The 22,058-nt window shown below is 34.3% G+C and overlaps 1 protein-coding gene across 4 annotated transcripts in view; it reads right to left on the bottom strand.

Annotated features, from left to right (window-relative positions):
* VPS13A (vacuolar protein sorting 13 homolog A) overlaps positions 1-22,058 on the bottom strand; it is a 272,751-nt gene that overhangs the window by 2,784 nt on the left and 247,909 nt on the right. For 3 of the 4 annotated variants that reach the window (XM_047767800.1, XM_047767801.1, XM_047767804.1), the window contains 3 exons: positions 6,221-6,306; positions 3,394-3,517; positions 1,022-1,096 (listed from right to left, as the gene is read on the bottom strand). In XM_047767800.1, coding sequence (XP_047623756.1) covers positions 1,022-1,096; positions 3,394-3,517; positions 6,221-6,306 — 285 coding nt within the window. Of the gene's footprint in view, positions 1-1,021; positions 1,097-3,393; positions 3,518-6,220; positions 6,307-21,701; positions 22,057-22,058 lie in introns of those variants that run through there. The other variant, XM_047767802.1, reaches the window with a different exon arrangement.

Below are 22,058 nucleotides of genomic sequence, written 5' to 3'. Positions count from 1 at the left end.
AGCAACATGAAAAAAATATGGCCTGAATTTTAGCTATTGTCATGTTCTACTGTCTCCCCATTACAGGCAATGTTCATATTAAACCCTGGTCACTTTATTCCTCTTTCTTTCTAACTTGTCCCCCTTTCAGTTTTCTACTGTTAGAATGTCAGTGTTGCCTTTATATCACAATGTCTAGAGAGAAGACTGCACAGTACATACTAAATGGTACAAGGTACATGTATGTGGGTGGGAGAGGTTCCTGGTTTGAGCTCCAGATGTGAGAAGTGAACTGGTAAATAGTCATACCCAACCAGGACCAAAACAGACAGGTTGGGAGGTCCAGGCTTCAGTAAAGAAGCCATGTGTTCTCATCTTAAGTTTTATGACACGTTGAGTACAGTTCAGTGTCAGGAAGAGCATCTTAGTGGTGACTCATGAAGTGGATAATCAACACATAATCTTCCTTTTCTGACAGTGCACATCCTTATAATTGCCATAGTCCCCAAAATATGCATAAGTACTTTTCAGTTCACATCATTCATATTTTGAGGAAACTGAGGTTAACCCACTTCCCCAAGGTCCTAAAGGCAAGAAGGATCAGAACGAGTTTTTAAACCCAGATTTTCTGACTACAGGCTTGGCTCTTTCCCTTGTGTCATGTACAGTAATTAAAGAAAATGAATCACTATAGCTATACAGTAGAGAAATCAACAATGTGGGGCTATATTTTTGCTGCTGGAGCTGGTAGATTAGCATTACAACGAAATAATTTCTTTTGTTTGTTGGTTTCTTTGGGCTAAGTATTACGGTTAGGATTTAAAATATGAAAAATCAATTTAATTTCAAAAGCTAATAGGTGTGTTGAATTCAAAATAACGAAAAAATAGTTTTGGGTAAATATTATCTAGTTTCATATACCAAAACTGTCAAAACACAAAATTAAAAAACAAACATAACTTATCTGCCTTAAAGAATAGTTCAACTTACATGGCTTTGAAATGAGAAGACAATATCTACTTAAGTAAAATATTGTATTTACCCTAGCATCCTCTGGGGTCTTGAAGTTAATTATTTTTCCAAACTCTTTGGCATGGAATACAGACTTCACCCGTTCCTATAAATAGAATAAGTAGCTTCATTAAAATGGAAGTCTAGTTGTGGAAATATAACAAAGATTTGCCATGGGGAAAAAAAAGCTAAGAATGAGAAATCAAGAGGAATCAAACACAAATGGAAAAAAAGACCAATTTCTAATCTACACATTATCACTAAACCCAAGATAAAAAGTTTTAGATGTTATTTCAACTGCTAAAACCATAGAGAGTTGATGTAGAGGACAGGAAGGAGATAAGTCAGGAAGCAGTGCTACTGCTTTCCCTCTGCAAGTAATTTCTCAGATAGTTCTTGATGTCTGACCATGGACTCATGATCAATTCTGCTAAAAAATAATGTACACATGTGTATGCATACATACACACATGTTGTATGGATATGTGCACATGTGTATATGTATGTAACTTCTGACAGTTTAAGCCAGTAAGAATGCAATAGGAATGTAGCTTCAGAATCAAAGAAATTGGGGTGAGTCTTAGATCCTATATGATGTCCTTTATGTTCCTTTAGTATTCCATTCAGTGTTTGTGGGAAGAGAATGGTCTGATGGTGGATATTAAGCAGTAGAGGGACAAATAGAAAGAATGGGGTTATTGGGGAGGAGGGAGGAGTGACTACCTCTATTAACCATAGGTAAGGACATAGAAGAAGCAGTATTTTACTAGTCTAACGATTTCTATAAGTAATTCAACTATCTATGCATATATAGGTTCTAGAAGAAATCAGATCCTTTTATTAAAAAAAAAAAGGATGATTGCTGATACAAGGTCTCAGGGGAAAGGCGGAAGGGGAAGAAATCAAGGAGGTAAAACGTAGTTTATCCTTGGAGATAAATAAGCCAAGAAATGCAATACTGGCTACAGCAGAGGGTAATAGGTACTCTTCATAATATCATATATGGCTATCGTCCTTTCATTTTCTGAGTTAGAGAAATTCTCAATGGAAAAGCTGGTCTAAGGGCCTCAAGAACTAATATCCAGTCTACTTAAGAGCTGCCCCATGTCTTTGGAATGTGTGGTAAAACTGTATAAATGGTTCTCACTAGTTAAGCACAAGGCCTAGGGACAGTTCTATTCCAAAGGCTAGTCTAGAGAAATCTGCTATTTATGCCTGTCTGTGTGCAATGCCCTTTTTTCCAGTAACAATTTCTTGAATCTCCTTTCAGTAACTATTTCTCACGCTTTCTCACTCCAAAAATTTCAGATAGAGCTGCCCTTTTCTTCTTGGTAGCATAATGATGATCCCATGACCCTCACTTGCCAGCTGGCCCATTCCAGCTCCTAACTAATGTGACTGGTACAGGAATAAGCAAGTGATTAAAGGTGGCCCAGTGAGAGGGTTTCATTCTGCTGAGTTAGTAGGATACGAGCCTGAAACCTTTGCTGGCCATAGTGTCACCGAAGGATAACCTGCTTGAGAATGAAGCCAACTTTAATGAAAGCAGAACCTTTCATTAAATTTGGGGGCGGCAAAGATAAAATAAAGGAGAGGAATGAATAGAGAATAAATACTAATGATGTCATTTGAGCATAATTAAGCTACAAGACACAGACTTGGATCAGTTATATGAGCCAATTAAATCTCTCAAATAAAACAAACAAAAATAACAACGAACAAAACTTGGGCTGAGTCACATATTTATGATTAATACAGCCAGTGGCAAAGGTCAAATACATTGTTTTGTATTTCTTTGTATTACCTATAGTTCCTAGTGCAATCATTACAACTTGACCATGGATTCTGAGTCTCTGATCATTTATCAAGTGACTACATTACTGTATTTTACATCAACATTCAAGTGCTAGGCACTGTGCTAACTGTTAGTAATCAGATTAAGAACTAGTCTCTGCCTTTAAAAAGATTATGACTGAATTAGGAAGCTAATACTGTAAAAAGAGAAAGAACTGTCAATAGTAGGCTGTTAAAGAACTCTTCCTGTCCTTTAGCAAGATTTTCATGGAAAAATATTCTGTAGGCAACTGCTAAGGATTCTCAAGTGTACAAGTATCTCACTTTAGGTGCCTTGGATAGCAGTGGGGAGGGAAGGCACAGTTTTGTTACTGAGTATAACAAGATCACAGGAATGTTGCTGTCCATGTAAGAGCACATAAAGTAGCTTGTTTTTTCTTGGTCCAGCTTTCTTCTCTTTAAGCTTGAGTAAGATAGGAGGTGTAAAGAAAAACCACATAAAGACAAAGCAACATCAATAAAAGAGGTGGAAACATTACAAAAGTAAAGACTATTTTAATGTGTTGTTTTCAGTCCCAAGTTTTCAAAAAAAAATCTATTTCAACATACCTTTGCTTCAATGCGCAACCTTCTCCCATGAACAATGAATGGCTCTTTGGTAAACTCGTCAAAACTATACTGCCATTCACACGTAAGCTGTCCAAATGTTCCTTTTGTTACAAACAACACGCCACTCAAAAGAAAAAAATAACCCACTTTGAAAACCGAAGCACTTATAGTCAATAATATTAGCAGCATACTCATTCTTTGCAAGTGCACAGAGGTCATATACCAAAAGAGACTATATTCAGGGTCATAAAAACAGTGAATTTAAAAGAAATGAAAACATATAAAGTATGTTCTCAGATCATAATGCAATTATACTAGAAAACAAGTAACAGAAAGATAACAAGAATATTTCCAAATGCTTACTTAAAAACATACTTCTAAAAAAAAATCCATGGGTCAAAGAATCTCAAAGGATATTAGAAAATATTTTGAACTGAATGAGAATGAGAATACAGTTAACAAAATCTGTAGCAACGATTAGTGGGAAATGTATAGCACAACATATATTAGAAAAAATACTTATAAAGTGAAATATATAAGGAACTTTTTTAAAAAATAGGAAAAATTTACAAAACCAATTACCAAGCAATATTTTGGGAACTTTCATGTAATTAATGCTTAATTTCATGACTTGAAGATAATTAATGCTTTAGAAAAACGCTTTTATCATTAAGGCTTTGTGTAATACATTTACCAACCTATATCAGAACGCTGCTTTTAAGATTCTTATTTACCCTCATTTTGAGGAAATAAATCAAGAAATGAAAATTCATTCTGTCCATAACAATTCTATTTAATCCTTCCTTAAATGACTTTTCTTCCCCCATTTTTCCTTCTGGTTGAAACATCAATAGTAGGTATAACCAGAGGCTTCTTTAAAAGTGACACATATTTTAAGCTAAAGGACTGAATTAAAGAAACAGCTGGCACCTGGCTAGAATGGAAAAGGAGAAAGTTAATCAAGATATTTTCTCTCATCTCAGTCTTCTGTCTCTGATCCCCTCTTTTACCAATCCTGGACTGTAAGGGCTGTCGCAACAAACCTACTGTCCTCTAGGACATCTTCACCCATGTGAAAAATCAAAGATAGGCTAATCCTGTTGCAGGCACTTAGTACTCCCTCTCCTGATTCAAAGATCCTTTATTTTCACGAGGAAATGGAAAAGAAAGGACATCCTAAGTATAAATATCACTTTCCAGTCATCTACAACTAACTCACTAAACTTACTCTGTCAAGGTTGATGTCATTTTATTTAAAGAGGTCTACTATATTGAGAAGAAAGTCATTTCTAAAATGTTTCAAGATTTGGAAATAATGAACTTTGCAACTGACTCTTACTTAACCCTGACAAGTCACCCTTTAGTCAATGGGGAGAAAGGTTCATAAAACATGATTGAAAATTGCTATAAGGAGTTCCCATCATGGCTCAGCGGAAACAAATCTGACTATTATCCACGAGGATGCCTTACTCAGTGGCTTAAGGATCTGGCATTGCCATGAGCTGTGGTATGGGTTACACACACGGCTCAGATCTGCTGTGGCTGTGGCTGTGGCCAGCAGCTATAGCTCCAATTCAACCCCTAGCCTGTGAAATTTGATACGCTGTGGATGTGACCCTAAAAGACAAAAAAAAAAAAAAAAAGAAAGAAAGAAAAAAGAAAATTGCCATAAACAAAAGTGACATACAGAAACACTGTAAGTATAAATGTTCAGAAACAACTTAGATGTACATTTTAGTACATACTTCTGAATGAATACTAGGCAGTCATTTACAAATTAAGGAAGATTGCCATATGCTGACATGGAATACTCTTTAAGACATAGAACTTAAGTAAAAAATTAAGGTACACAATAGCATGTATTCACATTTACATTAAAATACATACGTGTATGTTTGTACAGGCAGATGTATGCTTTTATAGGCATATGTTTGCTTATATAGGCATAGAATATTTCAAGAAAGATACAAAAACAAAATTAGTTGCCTCTATGAAGGGGAAAAGAGGGACTGGTATCTGAGATGGAATGAATAATGGCTTTCACATTTATACCTTCTGTGTGAGTTTTCTACTTTATGTTACTTTTTAAAAGAAAATTAAGATAGCACTATAAATTTTAGAATCAGAAATTATTAGGATTAAAAACAAAAAATGTTTGCTAGGTTCAGTAGTCAATTTGAATCAACAAGATGCTTATATAAGTTTATCTTTTTGGCAGTGAACAAAACCACATAGGTTAATTAACCATTCCTTTCTATTTAGCCATAATCTCTCCTGCCACATATTCACTCCCCACCATTCAGAAATCCACCCTAATACTGCATTTGCTTATTCTTTCCCCCAGTTGCATAATAATAACTCCTGCAATACTTGCTTGCTCCTCTGAGGCTATGCCACTGTGTACTTTTGCATGAATCCCTCTACCATCCAAATATATGAATATCTGCCAGTATCTTAGAGTATCCACATAAAAACTGATCCATCTGCAATATACCACCAGAGGATGACTGACATCTGGGGTAAGCTGAAATTGTGTACTTTTTCAGAGACAGGGAAGGAATGGTATTGCTTATCCTTGAGAGAATTGTCTTATGGGAATTTCTGTATCTATTTAATTGGCTGAAATAAACACTAAAATGTTTAAAATTGTTTGTGCAGTTATGCATTTATCTGCATTAATGCACAGTTTTAAGGATAGGGGAAGAGAACTATAATTAGCAGGAATCAGTGTTACTTACTGAATGTGAATTAACAACTGCTTCACTTCATGAGTGACTATCGGTTAATCCCTTGTCAAATTACAGAAAATTTAGAAAAAGCAAGTTACCTTTTGGTTATCATTAGCATATCTGTTTTATTGATCATGACATGGGTAAAGTATTTGTATTTTGCAAATCTTCCATCTTCCATGACCTAAAAAAAAAAAAAATGAGAGTGAGAAAATTGATAACATCTGATTCTAATGCAAGTAATGCCTAACTGATCCTCTAAAAACCTTTTTCAAGGGGGCAAATCATTATGCTCATAAGGTAAATATTTTGTCAGAAAGTTGAATATTCATGAAATCACTGCTTCTCCCTTTTAAAAGTACCTATTTGTACCACTTTATCAAATGTAGCTATACCAGTCTTTAATGCTATATTTTTAGAAGATATTGTTATCTCACCAAGTTAAAGCTGCATCTACTAAAGTTACTATTCAATGATCATTTTCATTTTGAATTGGAAAAAAGATTAGTATTTGATCACATCTATACAAAAATACATGTAAACACTAACACATATTTAAACATATGCATCAAGTATTATTATTAGCCCCCACCTTGCTTTTGTCCTGGAATTTTTATATCTGCCTTACAAATAAGCTTTTACTTGCCAGCCTCATAATTCATCAAAAATTAAGAAGCAGAGTGTTTCTGGACAAACAGGAAACCCCAGGACCTAATTAGCCTATGCAATAGCTTTTGAGTTTATTTTTAATTCAGCTGAAACACTGTCTACCCATGACATAGTCAACAATTCTTTGTTCCAGAAAACATTAAGATAACAACATAAATGAAACAGACTTTACTCATGTCACTTATATATAAAATAGATTGCAGGCTATTCTTTTTTAAAGGCAAGCAATGTAATTGTGACTAAGATTCCTTAAGAATTGAGCCCAAATGTTAGATTTCTTGAAAAAATTCCAAAACAAGATATAAAGATCCTATAAAGAAAATTGTATTCCATGAAACTGTATCAAAAAACTAAAATTAGGTAATTTAGAAGAAAGCTAACAACTGACTTCAAAATAAGGTTGCTTTAGAAGGCTGACAGAACAGACTTTTAAGGGAAACAGAAATTAATAAAAACAGCAGGATACAACATACAAATTAACTGCACGGAAGAATTTTCTAACTTCAAAGATCATAATATTGAGGAAAGAGTATCCTCACTATTTACTGCAGTAGGTAGGGCAATTAAACCCAAATTCTTTGAATTACAAATGGAAAAGGGACATAGCCACAGATTCAGAAGAAATTAATAAAGTTATTAATTTATTAATTATGCATATAAATTTGAAAAACTAGGTGAAATAGGTCATAGTTTAAGAAAATATAAATTGTTAAGAGAAAAAAGCATCAAATATTGGCAAGGAAGAGTAGAAATTATTTGTAGATGATGGTATCTGGAAAATACAAGTACACAAAACTCAGTAACTTGAGGGAAAAAATCCTGCTTACGAGGGTAATAAAAAAGATAATATTTACAGGTAAGTCTAATAAATAAAGAATTTGTACAATAAAAAAAAGCTGTGAACTCTATTGAGGGGAATAACAGAAAAATCTGAAATGGATAGAAATCCATCATGATCTATTCTTGGAAATAAAAATTCATTAGAATAAAGATGTTATTTCCTTAGTCCCTTTTTATACATACACATTCAATGTGTTCCTGAGATCGTGTCTGTTAATTTTTTTTGTGGAGAGGGAAAAGTGATTTGACAAAACTGTACTGAAAAATAAAATCCTACATATCCAAACACAGAAATTTACAAAGTCAAGACAGCATTTCCAATTAAAGTGCGTACGTTATTTCAAGCAACTTGCCAGCTAAAGCTGGATCCCTTTCTCTTTACATCGAATTAATTCTACATGGATCATTGATTTAACTATACAAAATGAAACTATAGAAGTACTAGGAAAAAAATTTTAATAATCTTAAAGTGAAGGCTTTAAATATAAAACACAAATTCATAAAACAAAGGGAAAAATTGTTAAGTATGTGGAAATTAAACACTAATGAATAGCAAGGCAGTAAGCAAGTAAATACAGATGTAGTAAAATAAAATATAAATCAAAGGATAAGTAGGGAAAATATGTCAACAGTGATATAAAACTAATTTCGTAACAGAATTATAGTACTACAAATAAGCAAATAGGAGAAAAAAATGAGTGAATTTACAAGAAAATGTGTAAGAATATGCTACAGCTTCAGCAAAATACAAATCAAATCTATAACAAACATTTGAGAATATGTTCCACTCAACTCAAAATCAAGAAAATGCAAGTCAGGAGTTCCCATTGTGGTGCAGCGGAAACGAATCCGACTAGGCACCATGAGGTTGCAGGTTCAATCCCTGGCCTTGTTCAGTGGGTTAAGGATCCAGCATTGTGGTGAGCTGTGGTGTAGGTCACAGATGCGGCTCAGATCTGGTGTTGCCATAGCTCTGGCATAGGCCATTGGCTACAGCTCAAATTAGACCCCTAGCCTAGGAACCTCCATATGCCACGGGTGCAGCCCTACAGAGACCAAAAAAAAAAAAAAAAAAGAGAAAGAAAGAAAAAGAAAACACAAGTCAAATGAATGTACCCTTTGAGTTAGCAATTCCCCTGCTAAAATTTATCTTACGAAAAAGTATGCCAAGGCATATACATAGGACTCTTCATGATAATACTGTGCTAAATGCAAAAAATCTGAATGTTCAGGAGTTCCCGTTGTGGCGCAGTGGTTAACGGATCCGACTAGGAACCATGAGGTTGCGGGTTCGGTCCCTGCCCTTGTGCAGTGGGTTAACGATCCGGCGTTGCTGTGAGCTGTGGTGTAGGTTGCAGACACGGCTCGGATTCCACGTTGCTGTGGCTCTGGCATAGGCCGGAGGCTATAGCTCCGATGTGACCCCTAGCCTGGGAACCTCCATATGCCACGGGAGTGGCCCAAGAAACAGCAAAAAGACAAAAAAAAAAAAAATCTGAATGTTCAAAAACAGGGGACTGTTTAAAATAGAGTATAGGCATATAATGGAACATTATGCAGTTAGGAAAAAGAAAAGGGCAGATCTGTGTGTGCTGATACAAAAAGATGTGCAAGATACATATTTTAAGTGAAAAGAAATTAAATTACTGAGAGTGAGTTTGGGGGAGTAGAAACACATACACATACACTTATTTATATAAACAAAAAAATTCTGGTAACATGCCAATCTGTTCATAGCATTGGTCTCTGGGCTTGGGAAGGATAATGGTGAGGGTGGGAATAGAAGTGAAGTTTTTATTTTTAACTTTACAATCCTTTTGTTTCAGCTTTTTGGTAATAGAAATTAACTTGAAAGTATTTATTTTCTTTTGTTCTGTATGGCCAATTTTTTTTTCTTTTTTTGTCTTTTGTCTTTTTAGAGCCGCACCCAAGGCATATAGAGGTTCCCAGGTTAGGGGTCTAATTGGAGCTGTAGCCACTGGCCTATGCCAGAGCCACAGCAACACCAGTTCTTGAGCCGCGTCTGCGACGTACACCACAGATCATGGCAACTCTGGATCCTGAACCCACTGAGAGAGGCCAGGGATTGAACCCACAACCGTATGGTTCCTAGTCGGATTCGTTTCTGCTGCTCCATGATGGGAACTCCTGTATGGCCAAATTTTAAAATAAGGAATACAAATGTTGATTTCTTAGAGCATATCACTACTACTAGGAGTCAAGAGTCTATAAACTCCACTAATTGACCACAATCTTCAAAAAAAACTTGAAAGCTAATGGTTCAATTCTAAGTAATTAACTTCTATTTCAACATTATGTGGTTTGGGCATTACAACTGAGTCTGACTTTTATCACTTTTTAGACCCAATCTAATCTGTACATTTACGTAATTAAACCACTTCAATAGACACAACAGCATCTGATATAAACAAAAGCTTAAAAAAGTAATTCTTCAAATGCTTTTTGGAGTTCATAAAAAAATCTTAAATCCAACACTTGAAATATAGATGGTCAAAATAGTCTGCTTTGAAAGGTATAGTGAACTGTATGTAATCTTTCTTATTAGAATGGATATATCTGAAAAAACATCAAAGATAACTCCATATACAGCAGAATTGTGATTAGTCTTCATTACAAGCACAGGAATATGGAATAAGAACAGCACTAATAAGTAGAAACTACAACTTTGGAACTTAGTTAAAATAAATCCCACAGAAGGATGGGAGAGAAGTGATAGCTTATCAGCCATCATCTTCCATCATATTATAAAGAATCTACAGATATCATTGCCTTTGGTCACAAATTTCTAATTATTTGACTTTATAAATTCACTATACATGAAGCTTTATACTTTTCAAAACACTTATTTAAAAACCTAGAATTTTAGACCTGAAGGATTATTATTATTCATCCAAACGAATCTTTTCCTTTTATACACAAAGAAATTGAGGATCACGTAAGTGTCTTTTCCATCTAATCTTCACAACAACCTTGTCTAATTAGGTTAAGATTACAGTTAAGGGACTTGTTTGGGGTCACACAGTAAGTTGCAAAACTGGGCTCCGAAAAATGGTTTCTCCACTTGTAATTCCAGTGTTTTTCATATGCAATGATGGTGTCAGTCACACGTTTCCCTGGTACCTCAAAAATGTCTTCAGTATCCCTGGGTGCTAGACATTGCTGAGGTAGGTTACTAAAGCAGCTCAGGTTGGCTGAATTTTTTTCAGGTTAATGGGGTCCAAATAATGTAATACTAATATTTTATCTTCCTCCATCCCAAACACGTTAGGTATGAACGTTTTTACTAAAATAATTTATGGTACCCATTAAAATAAATGAAGAAGCAAAACCATGGCTAGGAATCACATTAGAGCCTTTACATCAAGACCAAAGTTTGAAGAAAAAAAAAAAAAAGGACCAAAGTTCAGCAGAAATATCAACAGATTTGCCTAAGTATCAAGTACAATCACTAGTACTTTAGACGTTAGTGTCATTTACACGCTATAGTGTTAAAGGAGAGCATTTTTTGCCTTATTCATTATAAGAATATATGAATTATCTATCTTTAAGAATTTTCTTAAAGAAATAAACAGAGAAACAAAGGAAACTGCATTCACTATACATAATTATTCAGACCTATTAAGTAATGATTAAAATGTAAGGTTAGAGTTCCCATTGTGTCTCAGTGGTAATGAACCCGACTAGTAACCATGAGGATGCGGGTTTGATCCCTGGAGTCACTCAGTGGGTTATAAGGATCTGTTGTTGCCATGAGGTGCAGTGTAGGTCACAGACGTGGCTTGGCTCTGGCGTTGCTATGGCTGTGATGTAGGCTGGCAGCTAGAGCTCCAAATTGACTCCTAGCCTGGGAATTTCCAATGCCATGGGTATGGCCCTAAAAAAAAGACTAAATAAATAAATGCATAAAATAAAATGTAAGGTTACTGGTAAAGGGCCTCTTTTGCATTAGAAAAAATGAGTATGTAAACCCAAGTTTATTAGATATAAATAAATCCAAAGCAAATTGATTATACATTAGAAACACACAACAATTAGGAAGTGAAAAAGACAGCTGTGTCAGGGTTACTATTATCTATTTCCTGCTAGGAAAGTCCTAGTACTTTAGAAAAAGAACATACCTAGCAACTATAGTAACACAGAAAACACTGCTAAGTTTCAAACCATCTGAATGCTAGGAAGTAGCAGACTCCTGGAACAAAAATATTTCTGAAAAAACAAAGCAAAATATCAAAAGATAGATGATAGGAACAAATCACTAACATGGAAGGTTTTAAATCCTAAACAACAGAAGATGCTAATATTCACTAGAAATATAATTAAGAAAATTGGGTAAAAATAACATAGTTAAGCAAAAAACAAACAAAATCTAATCAATATCTGATTCTTTCAGAAGACCAAGTTTTATAGAGGTATAAACAATTTTATTTAGAAGATAGCAGCATGAGTGGTAAAAGGAAAATGAAAGTCATTTAGATGAAAGATAAAGTAAGAATAATACACTATCAAACCAGAGAATCTACTGGATAATAAATAATTGGTTTTACAGATTGGCTAATTTGAATAGTTAGGAGATAATAGGGAAAAATGAAAAGTTTATGAACAGATTATATTAAAAAATTAAGTTTACATTTAAAAATAAAATTCAAGGAGTTCCGTTGTGGCACAGCAGAAATGAATGTGACTAGTATCCATAAGGATGACGGTTTGATCCCTGGCCTCACTTGGTGGGTTAAGGATCCAGTGTTGGAGTTCCCGTCGTGGCGCAGTGGTTAACGAATCCGACTAGGAACCATGAGGTTGCGGGTTCGGTCCCTGCCCTTGCTCAGTGGGTTAACGATTCGGCGTTGCCGTGAGCTGTGGTGTAGGTTGCAGACGCGGCTCGGATCCCGCGTTGCTGTGGCTCTGGCGTAGGCCGGTGGCTGCAGCTCCGATTCAACCCCTAGCCTGGGAACCTCCATATGCCGCGGGAGCGGCCCAAGAAATAGCAACAACAACAACAACAACAACAACAAAAAAAGGATCCAGTGTTGCCATGAGCTGTGATGTAGGTGGTAGACAAGGGTCAGAGCATGAGCTAAAGTTTAACTTCTAGACCCAGCTCTGATCCTGTGTTGCTGTGGCTGTGGTATAGGCCGGCAGCTGTAACTCCAATTCAATCCCTAGCCTGGGAATTTATATTTGCTGGCCCTAAAAAACAACAACCAAAAAAACCCCAAAATAAAAAATAAAAACAAAATTCAAGGAGGTAAACAAATGGTAAATGCTACTATTTCTCAATTATTCAAGAAGTAAACAGATGATTTGTTCAAAATATCTTTCGAGAAAAATGGAGTCAATAAGTCCAGCTTCCTTAGAGTTTTCGGATTAAAGGTTAGGGATAAAAAAGGTTTTATCAATTCACTTTAAATACAGGAGATCTGAGGACTCGAAAAAACAAGGTATTCAACCAAGCTTCATGGGTAACTCTAGCAGAAATCAATTACCTGAAAGCTCAATGATTTCATAATATAACAGAATAAATACAAACATGAGTTAACTAGTGGTATTCAGCTTATTATGTGAGGCAAATTGATTTTTTTTAAAAAAATGAAATCTCACTGACTGCCATCGAATCTGAAGAGGAATTAGGCTTTGTTTAATCCCCCTATGCCTTTTCTCCTCCCATGTTAATGAGCTATTTTGACCATCAACCAAAGTATAAATTATGCTGACAGCCTAGGACAGGAAAGCTGAGAGTAACCTTGTGACATAAAATCAAATAAAAGAAACTATTATCTTAAGGATTGTGAATTGTCATCAACTGGTTCAACTAAAACAGTTTGGCGAAAGGAAAGAATTGTGCTCATGACTTGATTATGTGCACTGACAACAGCAGACCATTAATTAACCTAATACAGTCTAGAAGGCCAGAGAAGTTGGTCAGAAATAGTGTAAGTGGATAGTTACAAAGTCTCTCTAATCCATTTCCAGCAGAACCTCTACTGAACAACATTTACTGACACATGATACCACATAAACCTGAAAACAGTTAACATTTCTTTTAAAAAACTGTACAATTAAAAGCAGTCAAATCACTGAGGTTTTATTGCTTCTATTGCTTACCAATTAATGTGTGGAAACTGTCGCAACATTCTAACTACTCTATTAACCTCAAAAGGAAAAAAAAAAGGCAAAATCTAATTATGGCTTTATTTTGGTAAAGAATAGACAAATGAGGAATAAAGAATTTATATAATGATGACAAAGAACTAATATAAACTGGAATTCATCAGGTATAATGAAAATATGATAATGAGTTCCTACTAGACACTGTACTAATAATCATATACCTCACTTGTTTTAGTCCTAGCAACACTATAGACTATTATCTATGTATTATATACTAAGGTACTATTACTACTACAATTATCTCCATTTTATAGTCTGGAATATGAGATCAGACTAGCATAATAAAAGGCTATGGCAAAAGGAAAAGGCTGGTATTGTACTCGGGTTTACATGGTTCCAGAAACCAGGCCCTGACCATATAGCATGATTCATCTCAGGTATTTTTATTGTCAAAATGAGTTAGCACAGAAGAAATTACATATATTCTAGTAGATGCAGTGGGATCTCATTTGATTTTTTTTTTTTAGACAAGAAAAAGTTTTATTAAGATAAGATGCTTGTGAGAGACCCAAGCAGGCAGGCAAGGAGGCTATGCAGGATGTCATTTTAACACCTCACTGGAATATGGATTCAGACAGTCTGCAAGATGTGCCATGTCTCTTATAACGCTTCAATCTCATGTAATACTTAGGGATCATTATCTCTTTGGAAGAATGGGCATATCTTATGTGTCTTTTGATTCCTAGAGTTCCTTAGACCCTTGCATGTAGCAGCTGATCAACAAACAAGAATAACACTGTAAAGATCCAGCAGAAAAGTGGTGGCCTCTGCGTACGTGTAACATGGTATGAATCAAGCTCACTACAACTATAAGCTCATGAGAAATGAGAGGAATCTGGACTATCCTCTTCAGGGTTAACTATAAGACTTGGAAGAATGTCTAATACATAACTAATATGAGTTTAACAAATACTCATATAAAGAATAAATACATGGCATTAGATTTTTTCTTTATAGTCACATAAACCATGCTACCAAATCATTCAGGAAACACAACTACCTCAGACTCAAAGTGCCACAAAATGTCTAAATGTACATTTTTTGGGAGTTCCCATCATGGCTCAGTGGAAACAAATCCTACTAGTATCCATGAGGACTCAGGTTTGATTCCTGGCCTCGCTCAGGGGGTTAAGGACCCAGCATTGCCATGAGCTGTGGTGTAGGTTGCAGGCATGGCTCAGATCTGGCATTGCTGTGGCTGTGGTGTAGGCCAGTGGCTACAGCTCCGATTGGACCCCTAGCCTGGGACCTCCATATGCCATGGGTGCAGCCCTAAAAAGACAGAAAAAAAGTACATTTCCCCAAATTGCTTCCCATAGGAGTCTTCAAATTTTCACTGAGTAACAGTTCATCAGAATCATCAGAAGTAACCACAATACCGATTTCATTTGACAACTAAAGCCTTAACCAACAAGAAACTATACATGGTGCTTCCTTTCATAGATGACATTAAATTTTGTTTTTAGATGAATAAAAGTGGCTTCCAATCTAATTTTCTACGAAGATGATTTCATTTGGAAGAGAACAATTTTTGTTCCATAGGATATTTGGCTAATAAAAAAATACTTTTCATAATTTATACTAAAGTTCTCTAACATTACTGTTAGAGCACAAACTAGAAAAAAATCTGGAGAGGAGCTTTACTAAGCTCGATTTATGTTGACAATCTGTGTACTACTAAAGGTAACCGGAGAAATTATAAAGAAAAGCTCTAACATGTCAGTAGAGACTTGGGGTTGAATCCCAGGTTACAGTTTAGCACCTTTAGCTAAATAAAGGCTAAACACCTTTTAAATACTTATTGCAGAGTTTTATCTCTATTTGCACATCCTTGGTAAGCAGAAAGTAAGACTCAAATTGAACCTAGTGAACATTTTAATTTCTTTCAGGGTTAAATGTGCTATAGTCTACTTTAATAATGTTTATTCTTCCTTAATGTATTTACAAATTAATGGGATGAAATGATGACAAATTTTTGACAAAGATTTACTAATCAAATTAGTCTCATTTCAGTTACTGGACTAAAAAATAATTTAAAAATTCATTTTGTACTTTTTTGACAAAAAGAAAACTAGAACCTTTCCTAAGTGGAATCATCACTTCCAGAAAAGTCTTATTCACACAGTATTTTATGTAATCCTGTAAGGTCCTAAGGGAGGTAAATTACTCTATTGGTCCAAAATAAAGTTAGTGGGACTTACTACTAAATGTTCAAATGTATATACAGGCCTTCAAACATCATGTGCCAAAGACTCTTCAAGAAAGTTATGTCAAATAAATGAGGTGTAAGAATTATATCCCAGTTGGATAGGTAATCTCCTTATCATGGGATCTGCTTTACCTGAGATGCTAAGTCTAATTTGCCTTGATAACAGAATTTGTCTCTCTTCAGTTTCTCATCCCATTCAGAAGTATATTTCTGGAGAGGAAGAGTGAAAAAATGAAGAGTGAAATCCAATAAGCCTTTGTCTCCTAGTTCTTGTCAACTTACTCAAAATTTCAGATGAAGCCAGGAGGAGTGTTCAGTGCTATTCTGGTGATCTGACTGCCTATGATAAGCCCTTTCTTCCAGATCAGTTGTAATCTCCTCACGAAGTAAAGGAAAATACCACGTCAGCTGAAAGTAGTTATCTTCCAATTGCTATTAAGGCAGTGTTTGAAGCTAATTATAAACATCTGTAATTTCTGAAAGAAAAGAAATATACAACAAAGAAAAACAGCCTCCCTTCTACAACAACTTAAGTAATGGCAACTATGATATCTTCGTAAGAGATGTAAGAGATTCAAAGACAACATCGATAAATATCTGAAATGGTTAAAAAATACTACCCCCATGGAATAACCTAGCTGTCAAGATTCATACACAATGAAAAACATAAGGCTCATACATACAGAGAAGATTTATTTAATGGGTTTTTTTAAAAAAAGGTAGTCAAAAGGGAAAAATACGTTCAATGAAAAAGAAAAAGCTTCTACATCAGCTCTAAAAATAAAGAGAGGTTCTGCTGGTTACAACATACTCCAGAAATAAAGATCAGTTTTCCCATGTGAGCGATTGAGTAGGTCACCTTTTTAATCTTTATAAGTGAATAATTCTAAAAATTTACAAAAAAGTATAACATATATTTACACATTGGAATAATAATTACATGAATACAAATTTTTAAATGAAATACACCGTAATAAATGGTGGGGGAGTTCCCACTGTGGCTCAGTGGAAACGAATTTGACTAGCATCCATGAGGATGCACATTCGATCTCCGGCCTTGCTCAGTGGGTTAAGGATCTGGTGTTACTGTGAGCTGTGGTGTAGGCTGCAGATGTGGCTTGGATCCCGCTTTGCTGCAGCTGTGGCATAGGCCAGCAGCTACAGCTCTGATTCGACCCCTAGCCTGGGAACCACCAAAAGCCTTGGGTGAGGCCCTAAAAAGACAAAAAAACATAAAATAAAATAAATAAATGGTGGGGAGACAGGGTAATTTTTTCTTCTCCAGTCTTACTTCATTGAGCATATGTTAATTTAAAATTTAAAAATTTCACATATTCCATAAAATACTGGTATTATAGGTTGAGAACCAATGTTAAGTGATTCACAAGTAGGATTTGCCTTTCTCCATGAAGTGCCAGTCTCAAATTTTTTAATTCAAAGAAACTCCAAGTTTTATTGAATACATCAAAAAAATCTTCATAGACATAATATAGTTGTTATTCATAAATGATAATTTATAGAAAAACAAAGCATTCCCAATTAAGAAGAATTACGTATACTTAACTCATTCTCTGACTATCCTGATTGTCTGTTTAAAAAAACGCAATGACTATATTTCGAATACTGAAGTAATTAAGGGGGGAATTCCTGTTGTGGCACAGTGGAAACAAATCTGACTAGGATTTGTTGCAGTTTCGATCTCTGGCCTTGCTCAGTGGGTTCAGGATCTGATGTTGCTGTGAGTTGTGGTGTAGGTCACAGACGTGGCTGGGATCTGGAGTTGCTATGGCCCTGGTGTAGGCTGGTAGCTACAGCTTTGGTTAGACCCCTAGCCTGGGAAACTTCCATATGCCGTGGGTGTGGTCCTAAAAAGGACAAAAAAAAAAATCAAATTAAGGGTCTCTAAGATCCAGAAAAACAGCATAATGCAAATTTAGTAGATACCTTTATTACCATTCACTGTGTAGAACAGGTATATGCAATAAAGAGAGTTACATTATAAAAAAGCCAATTTTACAATATTATTAAACATTTATTTTAAAGCTGATTTTGGAAGTACATGTTCCTATATACATATTGGTTGATATGGAATGACTGTTAAATAAATTTATTTTACAGATTGTGAGATAATTATAGATATGAAAGTGTTCTACCACAATAAAACTGACCAAATCATAAACTCCCACATATGACTGTCATAAATCATTCTAATTAGCTCCCTAACAGACCTATTTGAAATAATGTGTTCATTTCTCTTTGATTCAGGACTTTCTATAATATTTTGTATATATAGTATGGATCATACTCACTGCACTCCATGAATTCAAATATTCATTCACTGAAATTAAAGATTAAATTAATGCTATAAACATTTTAAACCGATTGCCATTTATTTCAAAGGTGCAGGGTAAAATAATAAATTGACATTCTTTTTATATATCCATCATAATACTGTTTGATATAAATGAATAATCTGTGTATCTTATTTATATCCCTTAGGATATAAATAGTATTTTGGACTATTATAATAAATAATAAATTATAAATATGCAAGGAAATCTATAAAACAAAAAACTGAAACTTGAGGGTACAGTAGAAAAGTACTAAATAATAGGTTGTTGTTAGGTATGATTGTTTGTGGTCCTCCTCCCAACACTCTAAGAAAGTATAATGCAAAATTTCAGGACAGGATTTAAGTCAGACGAACTACTGTAGTAGCTATTATAGCAGTCATCATTCTATAGTGTATGTGACCTCAGGATATAAAATAAGGTAGCATGTTTTTCATGCTAAACTTTGATGACCTAGTCAAACACCTATAATGGCTCCGTTTGTAAATTTTAAAAACACGACCTTAAAGACAACACTCAAAATTACATCAATGATATGTCGTGAAGAATTTCAAAAGGTAAAATTGATAAAATCCTGATTATTTAAAGACAAAAGCAGGAGCTCCTGTCATAGCTAAGTGGTAACGAACCTGACTAGTATCCATGAGGACATGGGTTTGATCCCTGGCCTTGTTCAGTGGACTAAGGATCTGGTGTTGCTGCAAGCTGCAGGGTAGGTCACAGATGCTGCTAGTTTCTGGTGTTGCCATCACTGTGGTGTAGGCCAGCAGCTGCAGTTTCGATTCGACCCCTATCCTGGGAACCTCCATATGCTGCAGATGTGGCCCTAAAAAAATAAATAAATAAATAAAGGAAAAAAATACAGAAGCAACTTGAAATTTATTCAACTTCTTTCTCTAACAAATATTTAAAGTTAGAAGTAATATAAATCTATATCAAATATGAGCACTAATTAATTTCATTTATAGGCTCTTATAAACAGATTATTTATCCATCATGATAAGTGTTTACAATTTCAGGATTTTTACAAATTTTTCTTCCTGTCAGTTTTCGATATGGGATTCAAGTGTCAAGCAGACACAAAGGAAAAAAGAAAATGAGTGATTATTCCCTTAGACAAGAACCCTACACCCCTTTGTGTACACATAAGCAATAACCACAAAGAATTATAGAATATAAATAAAGTTAAAGGATATGGATAGGTGTGGTATTACATAGTCAATCTTTCAAACTTAGCTTTCTCACTATATTTTATTAAATGGAGACTTCGATTTTTAAAGTTCTAATTAATTATAGAGCCACTAATAGACTGAAGACCTACCATCCCATTAAAACTCATTGAACTCATTTTCTATATATGTGATGAGAAATAAGAAGATATTTTTGTCCAAGTCCTCTATTTCCACCAAGAAAATACAGTAAAACAGTATTGTGCAAAACAGCTGTAACGGAAAAAAATAAAAAATAAAAAATAAACAAAAATCATCAAAAAACCCCACAAAAAAACACGGAGCAATCCTGTCTTAAATCTTTCTTAAAATAAAAGCAACAAAATAATGTATTTTTTAAACTGGAAAAAAAATTAATACCTGTCAGCAGAGAAGCTTATTTCATTGGGGCAGTAAAACAGAAAGAACTAGGGCAATTTTACTGTTAGAATATATGTCACTTATAAGGGCTAAAAACTTAACGATGATTCCCTTAGACCATATGAACAAAGTTTATAGTTACTATAGTTCTGTTTTAAATCTCTACTGTTCATGCAATTTTAAATAAATGTAATTCTAGCTCTAGTTTTCTTTTCATTAAAATGGTAAGACACTGCTGAAATACCCAGAATTTTTCCACACAAATTCATAAGGACCTTTAGGAAATCTGTACCATAGAATTAAGTATCACAGACCAGCCACAGGAAACTCAGTAAATGTCTTGCAAACAAGCAATTTAGCATTCCCCCCTTTAGAAAGGCCTTGTGCTTAGTAGCAAAGGTGGAATCTAAGAAGTCAATGAAGAAATTTTCAGACCCTCTCCTTCCTTAGGAGTACATAACGCATAACAATAGGCTGTGTTCTTTCCAGTTTCTAGTAGAAGCAGCAGGCTTTGACTTTGAACAAGGGTGAAGACAGCAGTGGGTACATGACAGATTGTCTCCAATACCAGTCAAGAGTGACTATTTTACTGGTCACTGTTTTATTATAAAAAGATAAGAATATTATTTTTTATGAAAACAGTAATTAAATCCTTTGACAGTCACATATTTCTTAGTCCTAGCACACACAACCTTGACTTCTACTTAATGTGAATCAATGCTAGGCAGGTAGGAATTTCAACAACTAAATTTTTCAGCTTCTTTTTTTGTAAGCTCAGTATTAAAAATATAGTCATTTTCTAAGAAATAGAGAATGACAATTTACAGAGATAAAATCTTGATAAACCTAAGAGGTAGGAGACCCAGAAATCACTGGTTGAATAAATTAAACTAAAAGTTTAACTGTTAAGGCAATTATCTACTACAAAATAAGCTCGTTAAATGCAAACTGCTTAACATAAATTAAGGTAAATATTAATTTGTTGGTTCAAAAGCAGAATAGTCATGCAAGGTTAAACATCATACTACTAATAGTCATTAACCTTTTATAGGTTTTTTTTTAAAGTACATCTGATATACTAGAATAGAAAAAAAGTTTCATCTAAGTTGAAATTAAAAAAAAACAAACAACAAACCTTCAGTACACAAAACACAAAGCAGACTGCTTTATACATTTTTCAGAAACACAGTTAACATTTTCACAATATTACCCATAAGAAATACATATAACTATGCTTAGTATGAAAACTCTTCTAATGTCCTTAATTCATAACATTTATACTAAGGACACAGCATATGGTTATGTAAGTTAATAAATATAGTGACTGCAAAACCAACTTTGTGCACTGTTTCAGAATAAATATATATAATAAAATGAGCTAAAAAGAGAGCCAAAGCACTTTTTTTCATTCTCAGACTATAAATTATTTCACTGTCTAACATTTATGACAAATCATAAATGTTTCTTATTTCAACCTATATGCTTTGGAATAGAACAACAAATTTGTATTGCTTCAAGTTATTTAAGTTTATTAAGAGAAATTTGACAAAAATACTTCTAAAATATTAATATATATAACACATTGACTATTTTCTTTTGCTTTCTTTTCTTTTTTTACTCAATTACATTATATTACAGCTTAGAAAATTTACAGAGAATATTAAAAACAGAATTTTACTAAAAAATAAGCAGGTAAGTTAAAATGAAACTACTGTACATTAAAAGAATTTATCTAAATTTTAAACTGTTATTACAAAGCTGCAAAATATATACAAGCAAATGCTGTAATATATATAGTATGTCTTACTTTGACTATAAAATACATTTTTCTGTGCTTAAATAATGCAAGTACTTTGCTTCTGAAAATGTATAGAAAAAATGTTTCAAAAGGAAAAAGTACTTTTAACTCTCTAAAAATGGACATATGGACATTATGGTATTAGTCATGCAAAACATGTCAATGAAACATTCCAAATAAAATGACAAAGAACATATGAATTTTAACATTTTAGATCTGACTAATCATCATTGTCATCATCACTACTGCTACTGTGAGTCATAATCCACTCCCTGTAGACCTGAATTTTCT

This window comes from Phacochoerus africanus, chromosome 2 (assembly GCF_016906955.1).
Source record: "Phacochoerus africanus isolate WHEZ1 chromosome 2, ROS_Pafr_v1, whole genome shotgun sequence".
Lineage (NCBI taxonomy): Eukaryota > Metazoa > Chordata > Mammalia > Artiodactyla > Suidae > Phacochoerus > Phacochoerus africanus.
Note: the sequence above shows the minus strand (reverse complement) of the source record. Positions and strands in the feature narration are given on the sequence as shown.